At 39.2% G+C, this 21,238-nt stretch overlaps 1 protein-coding gene across 7 annotated transcripts in view; it reads left to right on the forward strand.

The window, feature by feature from the left end:
- The window catches only part of depdc5 (DEP domain containing 5, GATOR1 subcomplex subunit), a 47,033-nt gene that overhangs the window by 8,690 nt on the left and 17,105 nt on the right, over window positions 1-21,238 (forward strand). For 2 of the 7 annotated variants that reach the window (XM_051684101.1, XM_051684104.1), the window contains exons 20-36: window positions 549-778; window positions 876-1,076; window positions 3,113-3,248; window positions 3,360-3,457; window positions 4,277-4,330; window positions 8,999-9,182; window positions 10,766-10,926; window positions 12,576-12,696; window positions 12,809-12,976; window positions 13,505-13,736; window positions 14,569-14,702; window positions 14,891-15,002; window positions 16,059-16,121; window positions 17,471-17,607; window positions 17,696-17,776; window positions 17,862-17,994; window positions 18,089-18,194. In XM_051684101.1, the coding sequence (XP_051540061.1) occupies window positions 549-778; window positions 876-1,076; window positions 3,113-3,248; window positions 3,360-3,457; window positions 4,277-4,330; window positions 8,999-9,182; window positions 10,766-10,926; window positions 12,576-12,696; window positions 12,809-12,976; window positions 13,505-13,736; window positions 14,569-14,702; window positions 14,891-15,002; window positions 16,059-16,121; window positions 17,471-17,607; window positions 17,696-17,776; window positions 17,862-17,994; window positions 18,089-18,194 (2,351 nt within the window). Of the gene's footprint in view, window positions 1-548; window positions 779-875; window positions 1,077-3,112; window positions 3,249-3,359; window positions 3,458-4,276; window positions 4,331-8,967; window positions 9,183-9,359; window positions 9,490-10,765; window positions 10,927-12,575; window positions 12,697-12,808; window positions 12,977-13,504; window positions 13,737-14,568; window positions 14,703-14,890; window positions 15,003-16,058; window positions 16,122-17,470; window positions 17,608-17,695; window positions 17,777-17,861; window positions 17,995-18,088; window positions 18,195-21,238 lie in introns of those variants that run through there. The other 5 variants (XM_051684102.1, XM_051684103.1, XM_051684105.1 and 2 more) reach the window with 5 other exon arrangements.

Here is a 21,238-nt window from a genome sequence, read left to right on the forward strand (position 1 = left end):
CCATAAAAGTAGTCCATACGACTTTTGTGCTAGATTCCAAGTCTTCTGAAGCCATAGGATAGCTTTTGTGTATGAAACAAACTGATATTTCAGTTGTTTAAATTATTCACAAAAAATCTTGCCCTCCACTGTAGCTCTCAAATCTCATTTGCATATGCACATTTTCAAACTCTGCACATCAAGATGTATTGCTCCAGGTATGATGTCAATGACACCAAACGCCATCTTCTTGCGCGTCTCATGACTGAACAAATAACTGACACACTGGTCACTTTATGCTTTAATTTTATGGAAAAGAACAGCCTGGACATTCTGAAAAACCTTTCCTTTTGTGTTCCACGGAAGTTTGAAAGGACATAATGGTGAGTAAATGGCAGAATTATCATTTTTGGGTGAACTAAACATGTGACAACAATGTTACCAGTCTGATTTTGTCACAAAACAGCTTCAGGAAGGGAACATACTCCATTTTAGTTCTTGAAACCTACACATGGAGCAACTTCTTCCATTTAAGCTGCAGTTTTAGCCTCTACTCATTTGTGTTTCAGGTCGAGTCGAGAGAGGGAATCAGTCAGTAGGAAAAGCTGGGGCTCAGCTGATGTCAGCGGAGGTCTAGTGGGCAACTCTCCCCCCACCAGACCCACCGGACCGGAGGAACAGAGGAGCCTGGCATCAGACGACAGCCTGGGCCACATCTCCAACATCCTACTCATCCCACGACCAGTTCAGGGCCAGTACGAGATCAGCAGCTCCCTCGGGTACACCAGCTGTACAAGAGGTAACAAGAGAGAAATCAATGCACTACTATACCTGTGTGTTGATTTAGGCATCGTCAGAACATGTCTACACGTTTGCTTTTTCCCTTTCTACTCTAGAGTTACTGGAGAAGATGGTAGAATCCCAAAGGGACTCCAGCGCTCCGGGTCGCTTCACTGTGGGTAGTGCTGAGTCCACCCTGCACGTCCGGCCGGGCGGTTACACGCCCCAGAGGGCCCTCATCAACCCCTTCGCTCCCTCACGCATGCCTATGAAACTCACTTCCAATCGGCGTCGCTGGATGCACACCTTTCCCGTGGGTGAGGGACACATATCCTATTTCTGTTAATTTAAAAGACTATTCTAAAGTATTTTTCCTTTATTTAATACACAGCTCTCTGGAATACTTGATTCTGATTGGTCAGTCGTGGCATTCTGTATTCAGATACCTCTGTATAATGACCAGTAAACTGCATAATCGACTGTTGTCCCAGTCAGAAGATCTCCTACATAGCTGTAAGGGGTGGGTAAAAAAATATAGATTTTCCGATGCATCGCGATCTTCATTTGAACGATCTCAATATCGATTCTCAAATCCAAAGATTGATCTTTTACTCTATGTGCAACCCTTTACTACAATGAGAGTAAATTCCTCGCATTTGCAACCAAATTTTGTGTTATGCGGCTACAGTGAATATATTTGGCAACTGGCTGGTAAATGTTCACATTTCACTCACCAGTGATTGTGTAGTATAGTGGTGGAGTATTCAACAGCAAGATCCTTACGCTGTGTGTTGAGAGTAAATGTTGTTCCGTGTAATGAGTGTCCAAAGATGAGATCCACACCCATTTGTCATTGAATAATGTCTCTTTTAATACCCTTCCTGTTTTTTAGTCAGTTGTTGATCAAAAACTACAAAAAAGAAACATTTAATTCTAATCACGCATAGCACAGATGAGGTAAAGCCATTTGAGTTAACGTGTGCTCATTTACAGATGCTCTTTACAGAAATGCCGGTTTTCTTAAAGAGACAGTACCGGCTTTTAGCACGTGTTCAACAAATTAATGTAAATACTTGTAAATAGTACAAATTATGGAATTAAACAATAAACGTAAAAAAACAAATGACATATAATATGTTATTTATTGATTGAATACATGGATTTGTTCATTTTTAAAAAGCCAAAATATGAACAAAATAATGAAAAACTAATAAAATATAATTGGTCAAATTAATATTTTCATAATGCACCAAGTTAGAAGGTGCCCTGTATAATTAACAGCATTAGCTGGAAAATAATTTCTTTCATATGTAAGCAAAAGGGACATTATAACTTGAAAATATACCTTTATGAATCGAAATTGAATTGAATCGAGAGCTTGTGAATCCGAATCGAACTGGGAAATATGTGTCTATAGCCAGCCCTAATAGCTGTGTTAGTTTCATGATACCACTCTGCGGTATCTTTCTTCTCACATAATAAAATAGTTTCAGCTCAAATTAATATTTCATGTCCATTTATATGTTTATTTGGTAAGTAGCCATGTAATAAGCAGGATAATGTACAGTCAGCAAGTCAGCGTTGCAAAATAAACTCCTTCAGGGTGATTGATACAAACAAGACCCTCTTGTGTTTATTTTGTGATAATGACAGGCTGTCAACACATTATCTCTTATTTAACCAGGCTGTGTGCAATCTCTGCACCACAAGTGGCAAAAAAAAAAAAAAAAAAAGATTATTTCCAAACAGATTTACCAATCACTTTGCTTTGCTGCCATTTTTGGGGTTAATGTTGATTATACAGATATTGTTCATTCTTAGTTTATGCTTGTAAATATTTTTTTAACCATATAAAACATTAAAAAAAAAATAGTTCACCCTGAAATGAAAATTCTCTCATCATTTACCCTCCTTGTCATCCCAGATGTGTATGACTTTTAGAGGAATATTTCAGCTCTGTTTGTCCATATAATGAAAGTGAATAGTGGACAGAACTTTGAATCTCCAAAATGCACATAAAAGCAGCATTAAAGTAATCTGTATGACTCCAGTGCTTAAACCTGTATCTTCAGAAGCGATATGATAGGTGAGGGTGAGAAACAGATCAATATTTAATTAAAATCTCCACTTTCTCTTTCACATTCACATTCTTTTCTTTTTTTTGGGTGCATTTTTGGTGCATACCTACTGGGCAGGGAGGAGAATTTATAGAAAAAGTAGTGCTGTTCAAGTATTGTTCATTGTTAGTACATCTGATCTAATTATGTAACATAAACAACTTTTTTTGTTAAAGGTTGCCCATGTTTTTATATAATATTGTCCTTGTTTTTACATAATGTTGTGCTGGTTCAAGGTCCATCTGGAGAGGCGATCCAGATCCACCACCAGACCAGACAGAACATGGCAGAGCTGCAGGGCAGTGAACAAAGAGACCCAGCACGCACGTCCGCAGAATTGCTGGAACTGGCCTATCACGAGGCCACGGGAAGGTCAGTCACGCACAGATGGGGGAGGGCTCATTAGCAGAGAAATAATACACAAACCCACTAGAGATGCTGAGAAACAAGTTGAATAATTGTGTATGTGTGTGTGTGTTCTAGCAAGAGGACGTCATCTCGTCACACAGGAGAGAATGGACTGTACATCACTGGAGGTTCTGACTGTGTCTCTGGAAGCCCAGCCAGTAGTAACAGCACTGGTACATTTATAAATAATTATTATTTCCATTAATTTATTACATAATTGTGTGGTATGCATCATCAAAGGACGTTTGATGTTGTCAAAGTCCTTATTGGAGCAAATCGTTTTTCTTGATGTCCATCTTGGCAACACATACTGGCAGTTGTTTACTAGTAAGCTATGTTTTGCACAAACCACTACTACCCCTACAGTAACTATCCCAATACCTAAACTGAGAAAATGGCTTCATAGTTTTTTGACTGTCCATCTGAAAGTAGATTATAAAATAGTCTCCCACGTTTTCTCTTAATCCAAGCATAGTTAGTCAAACCTGTATTTGGCCAGCTAATGCACGATTAGCTCTTGTAAAGGAGCTGTAAGCTACCACACGCCCACTCTTTAAAACCCTACAGGGACATCAGCAAATCTGCGCAAAATTATTCAAATGCAGATAGTTTTTTTCATTGGCTAAATTTCTGATCAGCTAAAAAATTCTGGGCTATTTTTGTTTTTTTGTTTTTTGGTTGTTGCTGTTTTTCAGAGCCTAGAGCTGTCACAGAGATGGGTGTGATTTTTTTTTAATTTTTTTTTTAGAACACCTATTTCAGTGATATCGGTCAGGTAGTTGTGACATTTTTATATGTGGTATTAAAAAAAACAATTGCTTACAACACCTTAAATTGAAATGCAGGACTTCCTGTACTAAAGCCACTATATTGAGCATTGTGATTTAAAAAAAAAAAAAATCTACAATCCCCTCCTCTTTACAGTGCCTCGGATTATGTCTTTGAAATGAAAGGTTGAGTTTATATTCTTGTTATTGCTCTTGCTTTTGAAGGAACACCAATGAATCGCAGTTCCTTTGAGGACTACTCCAGCAGTCCAGATCCAAGTGAGTTTTTATCAGTCCACATGAATGTACATTTACCCCATATATACATATATGTCTGCTTCAATCACATAGTTAAAGGGGTGGGGCACAGGACAGAAAATCTGGGATCTATGGTTGAATGATTTGATACGGTCTTTTAAGTCTGGTTTATATTTCACTCTTGCCTCTGTCCATACTGGCCAACCTGAAATTTTCTTTTAATTTTGGCACTTTTTAGCAGGCCCGATGGGATTTTTGCTGGATTCTACAGAATGGATTCAAACAGAGTAAAATGTGTTAAACTTTGCTGAGAGTACTACACTGTTAAATGGACACTTTTGAAAAGGTTTTTAACAAAGTCAGGCCTGAATCAGTTTTATAATGTTTTTAGCGAAAAAAGATCTTAAAAACCTAACATAGGTTTTTAATCACTATATTTTTATTGTACTTAAACTTGTTTTTTGTCATGAAAATAGCCATAGAAGCTGGCATGGCATTAAATCACAAACTACACTCTTAACCCTCCTATTGTCTTAAAAAAACTGCACCCTCCTTTTGTCCTTTGGTTTATTTTTGACCCATATTGAAAATCATTAAAATGCATAAATTCTTGATTATTGTAAACTCAGCAAAAAAAGAAACGTCCTCTCACTTTCAACTGCTTTTATTTTCAGCAAACTTAACATATGTAAATATTTGTATGAACATAAAAAGATTCAACAACTAAGACATAAACTGAACAAGTTTCACAGACATGTGACTAACAGAAATGGAATCATGTCACCCTGAACAAAGGGGGGGTCAAAATCAAAAGTAACAGTCAGTATCTGGTGTGGCCACCAGCTGCATTAAGTACTGCAGTGCATCTCCTCCTCATGGACTGCAACAGATTTGCCAGTTCTTGCTGTGAGATGTTACCCCACTTTTCCACCAAGGCACTTGCAATTTCCCGGACATTTCTGGGGGGAATGGCCCTAGCCCTCACCCTCCGATCCAACAGGTCCCAGACATGCTCAATGGGATTGAGATCCGGGCTCTTCGCTGGCCATGGCAGAACACTGACATTCCTGTCTTGCAGGAAATCACACACAGAATAAGCAGTATGGCTGGTGGCATTGTCATGCTGGAGGGTCATATCAGGATGAGCCTGCAGGAAGGGTACCACATGAGGGAGGAGGATGTCTTCCCTGTAACGCCCAGCATTGAGATTGCCTGCAATGACAACAAGCTCAGTCCGATGATGCAGTGACACACCGCCCCAGACCATGACGGACCCTCCACCTCCAAATCGATCCCGCTCCAGAGTACAGGCCTCGGTGTAATGCTCATTTCTTCGATGATAAACATGAGTCTTACCATCACCACTGGTGAGACAAAACCGCGACTCGTCAGTGAAGAGCACTTTTTGCCAGTCCTGTCTGGTCCAGCGAAGGTGGGTTTGTGCCCATAGGCGACGTTGTTGCCGGTGATGTCTGGTAAGGACCTGCCTTACAACAGGCCTACAAGCCCTCAGTCCAGCCTCTCTCAGCCTATTGCGGACAGTCTGAGCACTTATGGAGGGATTGTGTTCCTGGTGTATCTCGGGCAGTTGTTTTTGCCATCCTGTACCTGTCCCGCAGGTGTGATATTCGGATGTACCGATCCAGTTCAGGTGTTGTTACACGTGGTCTGCCACTGCGTGGACAATCAGCTGTCCTTCCTGTCTCCCTGTAGCACTGTCTTAGGCGTCTCACAGTACGGACATTGCGATTTATTGCCCTGGCCACATCTGCAGTCCTCATGCCTCCATGCAGCATGCCTAATGCACGTTCACGCAGATGAGCAGGGACCCTGGGCATCTTTCTTTTGGTGTTTTTCAGAGTCAGTAGAAAGGTCTTTTATAACTGTGACCTTAATTGCCTACCGTCTGTAAGCTGTTAGTGTCTTAACGACCGTTCCACAGGTGCATGTTCATTAATTGTTTATGGTTCATTGAACAAGCATGGAAAACCCATTTTATGTTGGTAAGTGGAAGGTGTGCTGTGACTGGTGCACAGACCATACCGCTAATCCATTGCACGGTTCTTTAGGATGAATTTTAGATTTTTTGCAAGCTCTTTTGGAGCTTGGACGTTCTGCGTCTACACCCAAGGTGTATGTAGCAGCTTTGGCATGCCACCGTTCTTAGGTGACTGTTGTCTCACTTGGGTCTGACTGGTTAGTTGTGGCCTTTTTGAAAGGGGCTAATTGTCTGTGCACTAACAGGGTGTGCGAAGCCCAACGTGGGACTTGAGTGTAATGTTCAATTCCTTATGTCAAGCACCATTAGAGCCTATAATGGACTCGGATGTATATGGCTGTCTTTGAAGACTGCATTCCTCTTGGGCATTACAACAGTGAAGCGTGTGAATGAGCTCCACGCATTATCAGTCAGTGTCCCCTGTTTGCACTGGGGGCCTGATTTCAATAATGTTTAATTGTGGCCCAATCCAGCATTTTTACCCAAGACCTTGTCTCCACAATTTATGAATCAGCCTATTGTGCTGGCTGCTCTGCCACCAGATCAGGCTGACATGCGGGTTGAGCTATGTCCAGTTAGGTCTTTGAGGGTTTACATTGACAGGACAGCAGCCTGGCTAAGACTGATCAATTGTTCGTTTGCTTTAGTGATAAACACAAAGGGACAATGCTCTCCAAGCAGAGACTAGCGCACTGGATGACGCAGGTAACTTCTCATATATACGAGTCTTCAGGGCATCCTGTCCCCTCATCTATTGACTATTACTCTATGTGTGATCCCGCAGCATCTTGGGCAGTGCTCCAAGGTGTATCGCTTTCTGAAATATGTGCAGCAGCAACGTGGGCTTCAGCATGCACATTTTCTCATTACTAAAGATCCCCTGCCAGCAGTGTTCCACTAGTGCTTTTAGTACTGCCTCTGACAGTCTTCCACTTAGTCATAGAACCACAGTTACATTTGTAACCAGCACTCTTTATGCCATCTAATATTGTTGGAGAAAATAACATCCAAAAGGTCTTTTACCATTGGGGGCCTTTAGCCCCTTTGTACCCTATCATATACAGGAACTTGATTACTAACATATTACCTGTTCAAAACTGTAAAAAATACTCTCTCTGTGTGTGCTTGTGTGGACTTGTGCATGTGTGCACAAATCCTTTTGAGAGGAAAGTATTCAATTTGTGGGAAAGATGCAGTACCCAGTGAAGCAGGTGGGGGATTTACAGAACAGTATGGGGCTAGGGGCTGAATTTTAGAAAATTTGAAATATGTTTTTGGTCAAAATTGATTCATAGATTGTTCTAAAAAACAATTAAAGCTGTAGAACATCCGGAAAGTCTGCTGGTGAAAGCTCACAACTGCTGACCTTTCCCATACAGGGCAACATTGACTCATTAAGACAATGGAAGGAACCATTTGTTTTAAATTGTTATTTCTCTTAAACAATTATATATTAAAAAAATATATACCAAACACTATGCGGTATTTATAACTTAATTAAAACGGACCCTAAGACAATAGGAGGGTTAAATTAGCTCAGATATTTCGAAGTTCACCCATACATAAAAAATATGTTGTCATTTACTCACCCGCATGTTGTGCCAAACCATTTGACTTTCTTTCTTTTGCGGTGGAACACAAGGAGAAATTTTAAAAGAATGTTGACACTGCTCTTTTTTTCTATACAATGAAACTGAGTGGGGAATGGCTGTCAGTCCCTACTGTAACATTCGGTCTCCTTATGTGTTCCACTTAAAAGGATACAGGTTTGGACCTACATTAGGGTTAACGATGACAGAATTTTCTTTTAATAAATAAATATTCATACAATCTGTAGACTTTCAGTGAATTTCTGCAGGCGCAGATCCCGTGTGGGCCTGTCTTTGGGGCAAGAAGTTCAAATCAGGTGTGCCAGTGAGGAAAATACTGTTCTTTATATTTTTAGAAGGTTTAAAAGGTTGTTTTGGTATCTCCAGTCAGTGCATTAGACCATATCATTGGAACTGAGTGGCTCTGTTGTTGTTTACGGGTGAAAGTTTGAAGAGCGACAAAGGTCACAACCTCAGATTTGTCTGGGATTTCTGTCTCTCTCTCTGCACAATCCTGACACCTATTTCACAAACGATTTTGATCTTTCCTTTTCTCTCTAATCAAGTATCAAACTTCAGTCCTCTTATGCTCAGACTTCGTAACATTCAATTAAATCACCAATCACAAGCATTTCGAATGACAATGCACTCAAAGATTATCATGCATGCCTTGTCTGGACGATACTGGCTGTCTTTTCTGTACAGATGTTCGTTCACACCTGCGTATTACTTATCAGTGACATCACAATCCTCACAATGCCCTTTGGGCTGCATGTGTTAATTTTGCACGTAATATTCACTGTAATCTTCAGTTCAATTATGACAATGATGGTAACACTCCTTTTCTCTTCCCACCTTCTCTCTCTCTCTTTTTTTTTTTTTTTTTTGTGCGTTGTTTTGTGTCTGTCTGCCTGAACATGTTCATCTTCTTACACCTCTTTCTCTTTCCCTATTTCTCTCTGAATATTTCTCAACACTTTGCCTTCTAATTTCCACGTTTGAATGTTATTTTGGATGCGGTCTATTGTGTCTACACGGCCTGTGCTGTGGGATACTCTGTGTGTGTATGGGTGTGTGGGTGTGGTGGGGGTGCCCCTGAAGTCCTGCTGCTGTCTGCCCCTCCGACAGTGCCTAGCTTCTGCTGTACAGTGGGGGTGGACTGGAAGTCCCTCACCACTCCTGCCTGCCTCCCCCTCACGACCGATTACTTTCCCGATCGCCAAACCCTGCAGAACGACTACACAGAGGGCTGTTATGACCTACTGCCCCACACTGACCTGGAGAGGTACGTTTCCTGCACTGCTGTTCGGCACAGGTGCTGCACAATTACTGAATCTACTTACTGAAGTTTAGAGTTTGCAGTCTGAATTGAATGTGATTAGAGAGAAAGACTGACCATCACATCGTAAATGCTATTTGAATCAAATCAAGTCAATGTTTATTTATATTTCACATTTAAAAGCAGCAGAGTTTCAGCCAAAGTGCTCTACAATTCAGAAAGTAAAAAAGGAAGAATGCTATGGATTAAACTGTGTGTCAGACCTGATTCCCAAATGAACATGAGTAACATCAGTAAGGACACCTGCTCCAAGGTAAATTAATGCTAATAATGTAACAATTAATTTATGTATTGATTCAGGTCATATAGGTAAATAAATAGTTCAAATCACCATAGTGAGTGTGTTGTACTGTAGACAACAATTCTCTCAATATTTACTCACCCCCATGCAATCACAGATGTGTATTACTTTCTTTCTTCTGCAGAACATAAATTAAGATTTTTAGAATATCTCCGTAGGTCCTCACAATGCATGTGAATTGTGGCCAGAGCTCTGAAGCTCCAAAAAGCACATAAAGGCAGAATAAAAGTAATCCATACAACTCCAGTGTTTAAATCCATATATTCAGAAGTGATAATATAGGTTTGGGTCCTTTTTTTTTTACTATAAATTCTCCTCCCTGCCCTGTAGGTGGCGATATGCATGAAGAATAAAAAATAAAAAAATAAAAAAAACACAAAATAAGTAGAAAGTGAAGATTGATTGTAAAAAAAAAGGACTTAAATATTGATCTGTTTCTCACCCACACTAATTATATCACTTCTGGAGACATGGATTAAATCACTGGAGTATGGATTACTTTTATGCTGCCTTTTTGTACTTTTTTGAGCTTCAAAGTTCTGGTCACCATTCACTTGCATTGTATGGACCTACAGAGCTGAAATATATTTCAAAAAATCTTCGTTTGTGTTCTGCAGAAGAAAATCAGACACATCTGGGGTGGCATGAGGGTGAGTAAATTATGAGAGAATTTTCAAGTTTGGGTGAACTATCCCTTTAAGACCTGTAATAGATATTCAAATAAAAACACAGAAGAATTCATTACAAGGGCATTATTCGCCCCCACATTTTGAATGTAATTTTTGGTTGCATTTGTGCCCCGAGCCCTCCTTCATTTCTGACCCTGTTCATGAGCAGTTCTGTGTTCACTTACACTAATGTTATCAGTTGTGTAATCACTACCAAATGACACTTTTCTCTTTTCAAGTGAGTATGATAACTGTTTGCCTCAATTCTGATTCACAGACTCCACAATTTTTAATCACATTACCATATAACTGAGAAAAAAAAGACATCAGAAAAAAATGCTTTGCAGCCTCACACTTTATTCCATCCCACCCAAGAATAATATCCATTCCGTTTATCAGAATATTTTGCCTAAAACTGATTTCTGAAGTTCTGCTTTTCTGAGTGAGCAACGGTAACCAAGAGGGTTGGAGCTTAGCAAAGGGTCAATTCTCTTCTATATGCCCTGCTATAATGACCACAGTGCTAAAGTATATTGACATCACAACTCTATCTTGTGTAGGCGTGATGACGAGGCTCCAGTGATGATGGCTTATCAGGTGTTTGAGGAGTTCATCTGTCAGAGGCTGATGCAGGGCTACCAGATCATCGTACAGACCAATAACAGAAAGCCACAGCCTGCTATGGCCCCGGCCCTCAGCAGCAGCCCCCTCTATTCCAGAGGTACATTACCATCCACTCCACTACTAGAGTCTTTTTCAGAATTGTTATATGAAGTACATCAGAAAATGAGTTAATAACAAGCAAAGACTGAATCTGCAGACTTATCTGCATTTTCTGCTCTGATTTTACGGGAACATCTGTGGAATGGATGTACACATGGTAAAATACCTTAGATCGAGTACTATACTCTTCTTATTGGCAGCTAAAAGCATTAGAGGTAGACCGATATATCAGTTTTACCAATTAATCGTGCTGATAGTTGCTTTTTAGAACTGTCGGTTATCTGCCAAAATGAATGCCGATAGTTTCCAAAAGTTTTAGTTTTTTATTTCTCAGAGTTCCTTAATCTTTCATCATTGATAATATTCATCAATATTTTTATCCATATTTTGTTATTTTATTAGATAATCAAATGTTTTAAATTGAAGTGAGGGCATGCAACGTAAAATGTTAATATATGAAATCGTGCCCTGGCCGTCAGCAATTACATCGTGTCTCCAACTTCATATCTTGTGAATAATAAGAAACATCAACTGGTGAAATACACACTACCAGTCAAAGGTTTTGAAACACTTGACTGAAATGTTTCTCATGATAAAAATCTTTTGATCTGAAGGCGTATGCTTAAATGTTTGAAATTAGTTTTGTAGACAAAAATATAATTGTGCCACCATATTAATTTATTTCATTATAAAACTAAAATGTAATAAAAAAAAAAAAAAAAGTTTTTGAAATTGATGACTTGGGCAAATAATAAAGAAAAGCAGCCAATAAGTGCCCAACAAAACAACCTTCAATACTGTTTAAAAAGCATCCCAGGGTGATACCTCAAGAAGTTGGTTGAGAAAATGTCAAGAGTACATTTCTGCAAATTCTAGGCAAAGGGTGACAACTTTGAAGATGCTAAAATATAACATAGTTTTGATTTATTTTGGATTTTTAGTCACAACATAATTCCCATAGTTCCATTTATGTTATTCCATAGTTTTAATGACTTTACTATTATTCTAAAATGTGAGATAAAAAAGTTATAATAAAGAATGAGTGTATGTGTATATACAAACCCCTTTATCTGGTGAATATATAGACTAAAAATAATTTAATTTGGTTAATAGAAATTAATCAAATAGATCATTCGCCTCTTCAAATAAGAGTCCCCTGTGTGTTTCGAGCTTGTTTATAGTTAAACGTCCTGCATTATGCACCAAATCTTCATTTTTTTTCAGGTTATTATTGGGATTTTGGTTAAACAATAAACTACATCTGGGACTTTCTCATTTTTGACTCTTGTAGCCCCTGTGTTTGTGCCCGTCACAGTAAGGACCCCAGCCTAGCTGGGATATGTGAAAAAAAGAAGAATTTCACTGTATATGTGCAAATGTATAATGTGATAAATAAAGAAAATTATTAATTATTATTAATTATATTATTAAGGAAAGACTCAAAAAATCTTTTAACTTTCTATAAATTGATTTTAAAATCTATAAAATCCTTAGTTATCTGCAAAATCCACTTTCGGTCGACCTCCAGTACAGTAAAGTATGTCTGCATGCATCAGTGTTTAGTGGATTCAGAGTAGGTATTCTGATTGCCATCACTACTGTAAAGACAGATGGTAGATTTAATGGTCTCTTGCATGTATTTTTCAGGGCTGGTGTCTCGGCGTAAAGCAGACGAGGAGGAGAGTCTGTACTGGCTCAGCATGGGCAGAACATTTCATAAAGTCTGCCTTAAAGACAAGATCATTACTGTCACACGTTACCTCCCAAAGTCAGTCTCGCCTCCACAAAATAAACATTTGAATAGCATTTGTGTTTTTCGGTATTTTTTGTCATTCTAGGTTTTCTTCTACAGATGCATGTTTGTTTTTGTTTGACATTAGGTATCCATATGAATCCACGCAGATTCAGTACAGCTACAATCTGTGCCCTCCTCATGTAGACGCCCACTTCCTGCCTTTCTGGGTTGAGTTCAGCCACGAGCGGTTGGAAGAGTACAAATGGAACTATCTGGACCAGTACATCTGTTCTGCTGGCTCAGAGGACTTTAGGCAAGTAGCACCATAGCTTGGTTCCAAAACCTAGTGAGCAGCCTTGCTGTGTACTAGCTACATATGCTACGCTCTGCATAGGCAGCAACTCCGCGCACAACACAATTGGAGGCTGACTCACAATAGATTCCAATATTTTTTGAAGCAAGCAATGCTAAACACTAAAGCTAAACAATACATAAAAATACTGGGATTGTAAGATTTTATTTTTTTTTATTAATAGGTTGAATTATTTTTGTGTTTTCTATACTTTAGAGCAGTGGTAACCAACCCTGTTCCTGGCAAACCCCCAACACTACACTTTAGGGAGATTACACATTCCCTAATCAAACACACCTGATTCAACTCATCAGCTGTGTTGGGGGACTCCAGGAACAGGGTTGGGAAACACTGCTTTGAAGTAAAAGTATATTTATATTCAACATTTCACTGGACTCTGTCAGCCAAAGGCTTGATAATGATAATTGTAATTGCACAGGCTAAATTTTGTGTGAAAGAACTCTTATATTTCCCCTTTCTCTCCCACAGTCTTATTGACTCTCTGAAGTTCTGGCGTACACGCTTCCTTTTGCTGCCAGCGGGTGGAGCCAGGCGAGTGGCGGATGGTGAGGGCCACTGGGATGTCTATGGTGAGGGAATGGGGGCAGGGCGGGATGGCCTCTCTGGCACTGGGGACTGGTCTCTTTTGGATGGATTTATCCGCTTATTGGAAGGCCTGAACAGGATTCGTCGCCGGCATCGATCTGATCGAATTATTCGTGTGAGTGCACAGCTACAAGCTTTTTTAAAGGGATAGTTCACTAAAAAATGAAAATTCTGCCGTCATTTACTCAATTATTTGTTCCAAACCCGTTTTACTTACTTTTATTAAAATAAAATGTTTTAGCAGATTGTCTTTGGTGCTCTTTACCATACAATAAATGGGGTCGGATGCTGTCAAAAAATGAAAAAAGCTCTTTAAAAAAAAAAAAAAAAAACACCAAGGAATTACCATAAAAGTAGTTTATACGACTTGTGCGTTATATTCCAAGTCTTCTGAAGCTCTCATATGAGAGCTTTGCATGAGGAACAGACTGAAATTTAAGTTGTTATTTATGTCCTTCCGCAATAGGTCTCATTTGCATCAGCACATATTCAAATATGGCACATCAAGATGCATCACGCCAGGTTTGGTGACAGTAATGTCGAACACCATTGGTTCTTGTGTCATATTCAAGCATGATTTATTCAAATATACAGAATAGTGGATGAGATTTCCAGTGAAGAGTAACTTTAATGTTCCTCACACAAAGCTATCATATGACTTCAGAAGAATATAGTCACATTGACTATTTGAGAATAAGATGCTCTTTTGCTTTCATTGTATGGAAAAGAACCCCCGGGACATTCTGCTATGTTGCTTCATAAAAGAAAGAAAGTAATTTGAATTAGGAACAAAATGAGGGTGCATAAATGATAACAGTTTTCTTTTTTGGGTGAACTGTTCCTTTTGACTGTCTGAACTTTCTTCAACATATTCCCCAAAAATGAAAATGTATTAGGAGTTGCAGACCCATCTGAGCAAAGAATAACAATTACTTTGTTTATTACAGAAAGGAGCTACCATTAAAGGCCTGCAGGTGACTGGAACCCTCTCATCTTACACTCCGGAGCCTATAGGGCCCCCTGTGGGCAAAAAAGGCACCTCCGCCCTCTCTGCACTCTTGGAACTCGACCAGACGCAGAAGTGAGTTGAGCAGACAGATTTCTGCAAAGCAACACTGCAGAATCAATGAGAACCAAGTGTTTGTCCAGCCATGCCAAAAACAAAGCGATACAGACTTTCATCTAGTTCCACATATGGGAAGGGTTTTATAAAATGTCAGAGATTCCAGGTCTTTTCCTAATGCTGGTGAGATGTCTTTTGATGTGCAGGACTTTAGAAGAGCAGCAGCTTGCTGCCCAGCATGCCGGGAAATCATGTGGCCCTTTCAGTGAAGCTGCCAACGTTGCCCTGACAACCACCTATGTCGATAGCCCCCGTAAGGTGAGAGCCCGAGGAAAACTGCTGAACGGACTGAGCTGGTGTCTAGTTCCTGGCTTCCTGTGTGTTTGCCTGTGCTTTTGAGCAGGGAAGAGGGCTCTTCTATTGTGTAATGTCAATCTCTTGCCTGGTCTTTGATTTTTGCTCTTTGATAGTTCACCCAAAATTGAAAATTCTCTCATCATTTACTCAATTCCCAGATGTGTATGACTGACTTTCTTCTGCTGCACACACACAAAGATTTTTAGAAAAAGATCTCAGCTCTGTAGGTCCATACAGTGAATGGTGATCAGATCTGTATCTCACCCACACCTATTACATCGTTTCTGAAGGCATGGATTTAACCACTGGTGTCTTATGGATTACTTCTTTGTTTCCTTGATGTGATTTTTGGAGCTTCGAAGGTCTGATCACCCTTCACATGCATTGTATGGATCTACAGAGCTGAAATATTCTTCAAAAAATCTTCATTTGTGTTCTGCTGAAGAAAGACAGTCATATCTGGGATGACATGATTGTCAGTAAATGATGAGAGAATTTTCATTTTTGGGTGAGCTATTCCTTTAATCAATGTTTTAAACTAATTTATTGAAACAACTATTATAGTTGATAATTCAAAGCAAAAGACTCATGGAAAGGAGTCAAACTTCCCAAATCTGTAACCATTTTTGCTACTGTGGTTCAAATCAAAGACACTATTAAAACATATCTTCCTTGGCACTCATGAGACACAAGTTTTTAGGAAATGTAATGGCCAAATTGCGATATTCAGAATGTTTATTTTCTATTGCCAGCAAAACTCAATATTTAAATTTATTTCCTAGCCCTATTCTGATATTTTTTTTTTCATACTCATGGTGTGTTGTATGTTTTTCTTTTACTTTGTCTACCTGTTTTCTCAATGTTAATTCACGGTTTTTATTTGCAGTGGGTTTATTTTTCATTCTCTCTTCTTGCCTCTTTTGATTTTTCCTCTTGCTCTTTTATTATTGCCTCCTGCTCTGATCTGTGGGGGTTATCTTCTCTCTTTCTGGTGTTTTCTTCGTAATATGCTGACAGGATGCTGCCTTCATTTTGGACTTTATTCGTAGTCCCCGTTCATCCTACATCTGTCACTCTCAGGTCAGTCACTGCCCTCTCTCTGTTCTGCGGAAGCTGTCTGTCTCTTTACATGCATGCATGTGTGCGCTTATAAACCATGTGTGCATGCCATCTACATTTCCAACTTCTCACTGGCATTAGAAATGTAAAGGTTAGTGTATTTCTATCTAGTGTTTAACATTGAATGTTATAATAAAAAGTTATGGACCTTTTTCACAGACTTTGATGATGCATTACCAGGTGAAATTTAGCAAATTTTCAATTATTTGACATTTTCTGATTGTTTAATCTACATTTCTTTCATTATTTGTGATTTTGTGTTACATTACCCTAGCATTTAATAAAAAAGGAAATCAGCAATCTAATCTGCACTGCTGTGATGGGGATTCAAATAAAGCTGCTGAGGGAGTGACTGTAAATTTGGCATCTTTCTCTCTTTTAACTGATGTCATTGCCACATTATAGGGGATTGTTTCTTTTGGTGTAGGAGCAAATGGGATCACAAAAATCGCTGTGTTCTCCCATTTATCTGTAATTGCCAGCGGTGCTGTTTAGCCTGCTATAGTTTACTTTCGCATCCCAAGCCTGTAAATATGAAAAGGGTCCATTACTGCTTGTTTATGTAACCATACTCAATGCATCTTAGGTTAGCACACTTCATTTAACATCTTGACCACTGTGACTGCAGTCAGACTTTTGACACTCAGCATAACATATGATCCACATTTCAGCTTATTCTGGCCAAGAACAGCTGGCAAGAGGCCATCTGACCAACATATAAAATGACTGAACAAAGTACATGGTATTTAGGGGCAAGTAAATCTGAAATCAATGATGTCACAATATTGGACCAGCATGCAACAAAGTGGTAAATTATTCAAATAATAGCACAACAGAAGAGCTAAGACAACATCAAAGAAAGTCGAAAATGTGTCAGAATTTCAAACTGTCCAAACGTAACAAGTACCGAACATTTCACAAATGTAACTCAGAAAACAAAGAAGAATGTACAGTTGTGATTAAGGACATCTGGTTTACTTGCTAACTACCTAAAAAAAAAAAAAAAAATAGAATATCTTTCAAGGATTTGATGACACAGGCCTCATAAACTCTGGCTATCATGTACATCAGCTTAACTACTTTTCCATGCATCTTTTTCCAAAGATGCATTCCTGCTAGTCACTGAACACTGATAGCATGAATATATCTATATTTTTGCTCCTCTTGTCCCCATCTGTGTAGTTCACCTCATGCCAACCGTTGTGTAGTTCTTATTTGCATGAAACAAGAACTGGTTTATGTTAAATGCTCTAGTAAAGCACACTGCTTTACCAAAGCTGTATCTGATATATTTTCACTGGGTTCCTCAGCTGCCAGCCGAACAGATTCCAGCCAATCACATTGATGGTGGGTTGACGGACAAAGGAAGCAACCAACCAGTTGAAAGAACAACAGCTACATCTCAAGCCACAGGAGACCCGACCCCAGGAACTGGTTCAGAGGCGGGGTAAGAAGACTTACTTCCTTCAGAGAGTCAGAACATTGCTTAAGATATATTCAAGTCAGAACATGTCACTTTTATTGCTGCATTGCAGTGTGCAGTCAGGCTCCAGTGCATTGAGCCTCTCCTCATCTTCCACACTGATGGAGATCCTGGAAGCCATTAAGCATCCCATGTGAGAGCCTTCATGTGCTTAATTATTTATTCATTTTCTATTATGTTACCCATGTGTAAAATAAATGGACTTCTTATGCTTACAGCACTGGAGTGCAGCTGCTACCAGAGCAGAGAGGCCTGACACCCAACTGCTTTGTCAGTGCTGAGGTTGTACACTGGCTGGTCAGCACTGTGGAAAATGTGGCCACACAGGGGATTGCTGTAGAAATCATGCAGGTGAAATTTAGAACATTGCAGAGAGCACAGTAGTCTGTGTGTTTGTATAAAAAAAAAAAAAAAACTTGACTCTGTTTCCCTGGTGCTCCTTTAGAAGATGCTGGAGGAAGGTCTTATTACTCATGCCTCTGGTGATGCCATGCGGACGTTTGTCTATGGCTTCTACCTCTACCGGATTGTCGACAAAGACAGTGAAAAGGGTAAGAAAAGTTTTGTGTAGTCAGACCTTTGACTGCAGCAAAAGGTTTGGCAACGCAGCTGGCAGCTTAAACTGGCCAAGAACCACTCACTTAGGCAGGAAGAGCCATCTAACTGACATAATGCGACCAATCACAGTTTGTTTTGTCATTCTCTGCTGTTTAGGGGCAGGGTTATCTGAGATATATCATGCCATAATAAAAGACTGGCATGGGAAAATGTAGTTTATGTAATGGCGTGGCAGTCTCCACAAGAGAAAATTTGGACACCGGCCATGTCGCTGGGGGAGGCATTTAGAGGAGCATTTACATATGAGGACGCACAAGACTGCATGTAAAATATCAACAAATATGACATTAAAATGTGTTATCAATGACTTCATGCCTCATTCTATGAGAAGTATTCACACAGGATCAGTAAAAGAACCTGTTTTAACACCTCAAAAATTATTTAGAGCAATATACATGTTTGCAGTATAAAATGTGTAATTGGTCGTGTGTATTTGGCGCTAACACGCTATACACGGTGATACTATGCACCGGTTAGCCTCTGTTATAGTCATTTATTATGACACTGATACTACTGCAAAGATGGGTGTATAAAAGTGTGTTAATGGATAGAATACAGACAAAAGAATGAGGATAAGAGGAATATCTCACTTTTGGCAGATGTGTGACTGGCTTTTGGCTGCAGACGGCACATGAGTGAAGCAGCATATCAAACAACAGAGTGAATGGGCATTTTTTTTTTGTAGATTTGATTCCTTTTGTAGGAATCTTTTTGTTCTTGGAAAATGCCTCTACATGAACAATCGTACAGATGTTGGTAAGTTTACGCCAGCTCACCAACTATATGCCTGTGTGTTCATAATGACTGATCTTGACCAAGTGAGCAAATTTTGCCATCAAAGTAGGTGGATCACTGGGTCACACCCAACGGTGACGTGGACCAATGGCAGTAACAAGGTGTTTAGCAGCCTGTACGAAGTTTTCCTGAAAGTTTAGTGAAAAGTTCCTGAAAGACCTCAAAAAAAAAACTTATTGGACCGATTTTGTTTGGAATTACATCACACAAGTTCTTTGATTTCGCTATAGAAGTATAGAAGCCTTAAGGGCGCCGTCACACTAGAGTTTACACTGCGTCTGAGGAAGGTTCGCACGCATTCATTTCATTAGGGCTGGTGTGTTGGAAGGCAGACAGAAGAAACGTGAGTATTTGGAAAAGTGATGATCCGTCCATGCAACCAAAAGTTCACGGACATGGACAAGAACATTTCAACATTTGCCACAACGTATGCATTCGTTCATCAATGAGAATCTCATAGAGGCTGAACAAGTGCATTCGTGAAATCCAATTAGCTAAACTCCTACTTGATTTCCAACTGACACGCCTCTTTCCACACCCTCCAAACAGAGTTTACGTATTCCTATCTGTCAAAATCTCCATCTGAGCTTTCCCTACTGTGTCGGTGCCCTAAATCCCCCGAGGTTGCCTAGTCGTTGTTCTCTTTGTTGCTAGTACGCGTTTCTATTTGGCTGCAGTATCCAACTGTATCAGGTGGAGGATCGGGTGGAAAGAGTACTGAAAAATAAAATTTAGTTTGAGTAGAGTAAAAGTACCTGTCCTAAAAACTACTAAAGTAAGAGTAAAAGAGTAGCTCATTTAAAAGTACTCATAAGTAGTGAATATTGAGTACTGAGTTGTGAAAGCTATGCCCCTTTATAATAAAAACTGTATGCTGCAATTTAAAAATGTAGCACACACCGTAATTTACATTCCCTTTTATGGCTGTTTGCCAGAAAGAATAAAAAATATAGGTATTTTATAATTGTTTGTGATTTGACAACTTTTAAAATACATCACTTGATATGTAAACACTACATGAATCTGATTAAAAAAATAAAAGGGTGACATGATTACAGGAATGAAAAGATGAAAAAGTTATTTTCAATACAATGATACCCGTTTTATATCGTAATGTATGAAACGATTACATTAAAATCAGTTTATGTGTAGGGTCTAAATTTCCCTTAATGCCGACAGAGAGAGTTATTGTTGCGCAAAAAACATGTTCAGAACAATACAAGGAATGCAAAAAACCCAGGGTCACTTGGTGCATCATGTCCCGCACAATAGAGGGGGTAGAGCAGGGGTGGGACATGTTGTTTGGTACAGGGGCCACATTGGGCTTTAAAGGAATAATTCACCTAAAAATGAAAATTCTCTCATCATTTAGTCACACTTATGCCATCCCGGATGTATATGAGTTTCCTTCTTTAGCAGAACACAAATTAAGATTTTTAGAAGAATTAGAAGCAAGTGAATGGGTGCCAAAATTTTGAAGCTCCAAAAATCACATAAGTCAGCATAAAAGTAGCCTAATCCATGTGACTCCAGTGGTTAAATCCATGTCTTCAGAAGAGAAATGATAGGTGTGGGTGAGAAACAGATCGATATTTAAGTAAATTTATACTATAAATTCTCCTCCCTGCTCAGTCAATCTCCACTTTAACTTTCACTTTCTTCTTCTTTTGTTTTGAATTTCTAGCAAAAATGGACTTAAATATTGATCTGTTTCTCACCCATACCTATCATATCACTTCTGAAGTCATGGATTTAACCACTGGAGTCATTTGGATTACTTGTGCTGCTTTTATGTTCTTTTTGGAGTGTCACAATTTTGGCACCCATTCACTTGTATTGTATGGACCTACAGAGCTGAGAAATTCTTCTGAAAATTTGTGTTCTGAAGAAAGTCATACACATCTGGGAAGGCATGAGGGTAAGTAAATGATAAGAGAATTTTCATTTTTGCCTGAACTATTTATTTAAATAGCACATGGGGCCACATTGAACTCCTTTTGAGATACAGTGTTCTACATTGATATAGTTCTTGTATCTTTTAAGCCCAGCAATAGTTGTGTTCTCATTCTAATGCATAATGCACAATTTTCAGAAGTTTGTTACTGGTGGAATGTTCTGCCTGAAGTATTGCTGTACAAAGGTTGATACTTTTCTATCAGGCATTAGAAAAAACTTGATAAAG

Source organism: Myxocyprinus asiaticus, chromosome 42 (genome assembly GCF_019703515.2).
Source record: "Myxocyprinus asiaticus isolate MX2 ecotype Aquarium Trade chromosome 42, UBuf_Myxa_2, whole genome shotgun sequence".
Classification (NCBI taxonomy): domain Eukaryota; kingdom Metazoa; phylum Chordata; class Actinopteri; order Cypriniformes; family Catostomidae; genus Myxocyprinus; species Myxocyprinus asiaticus.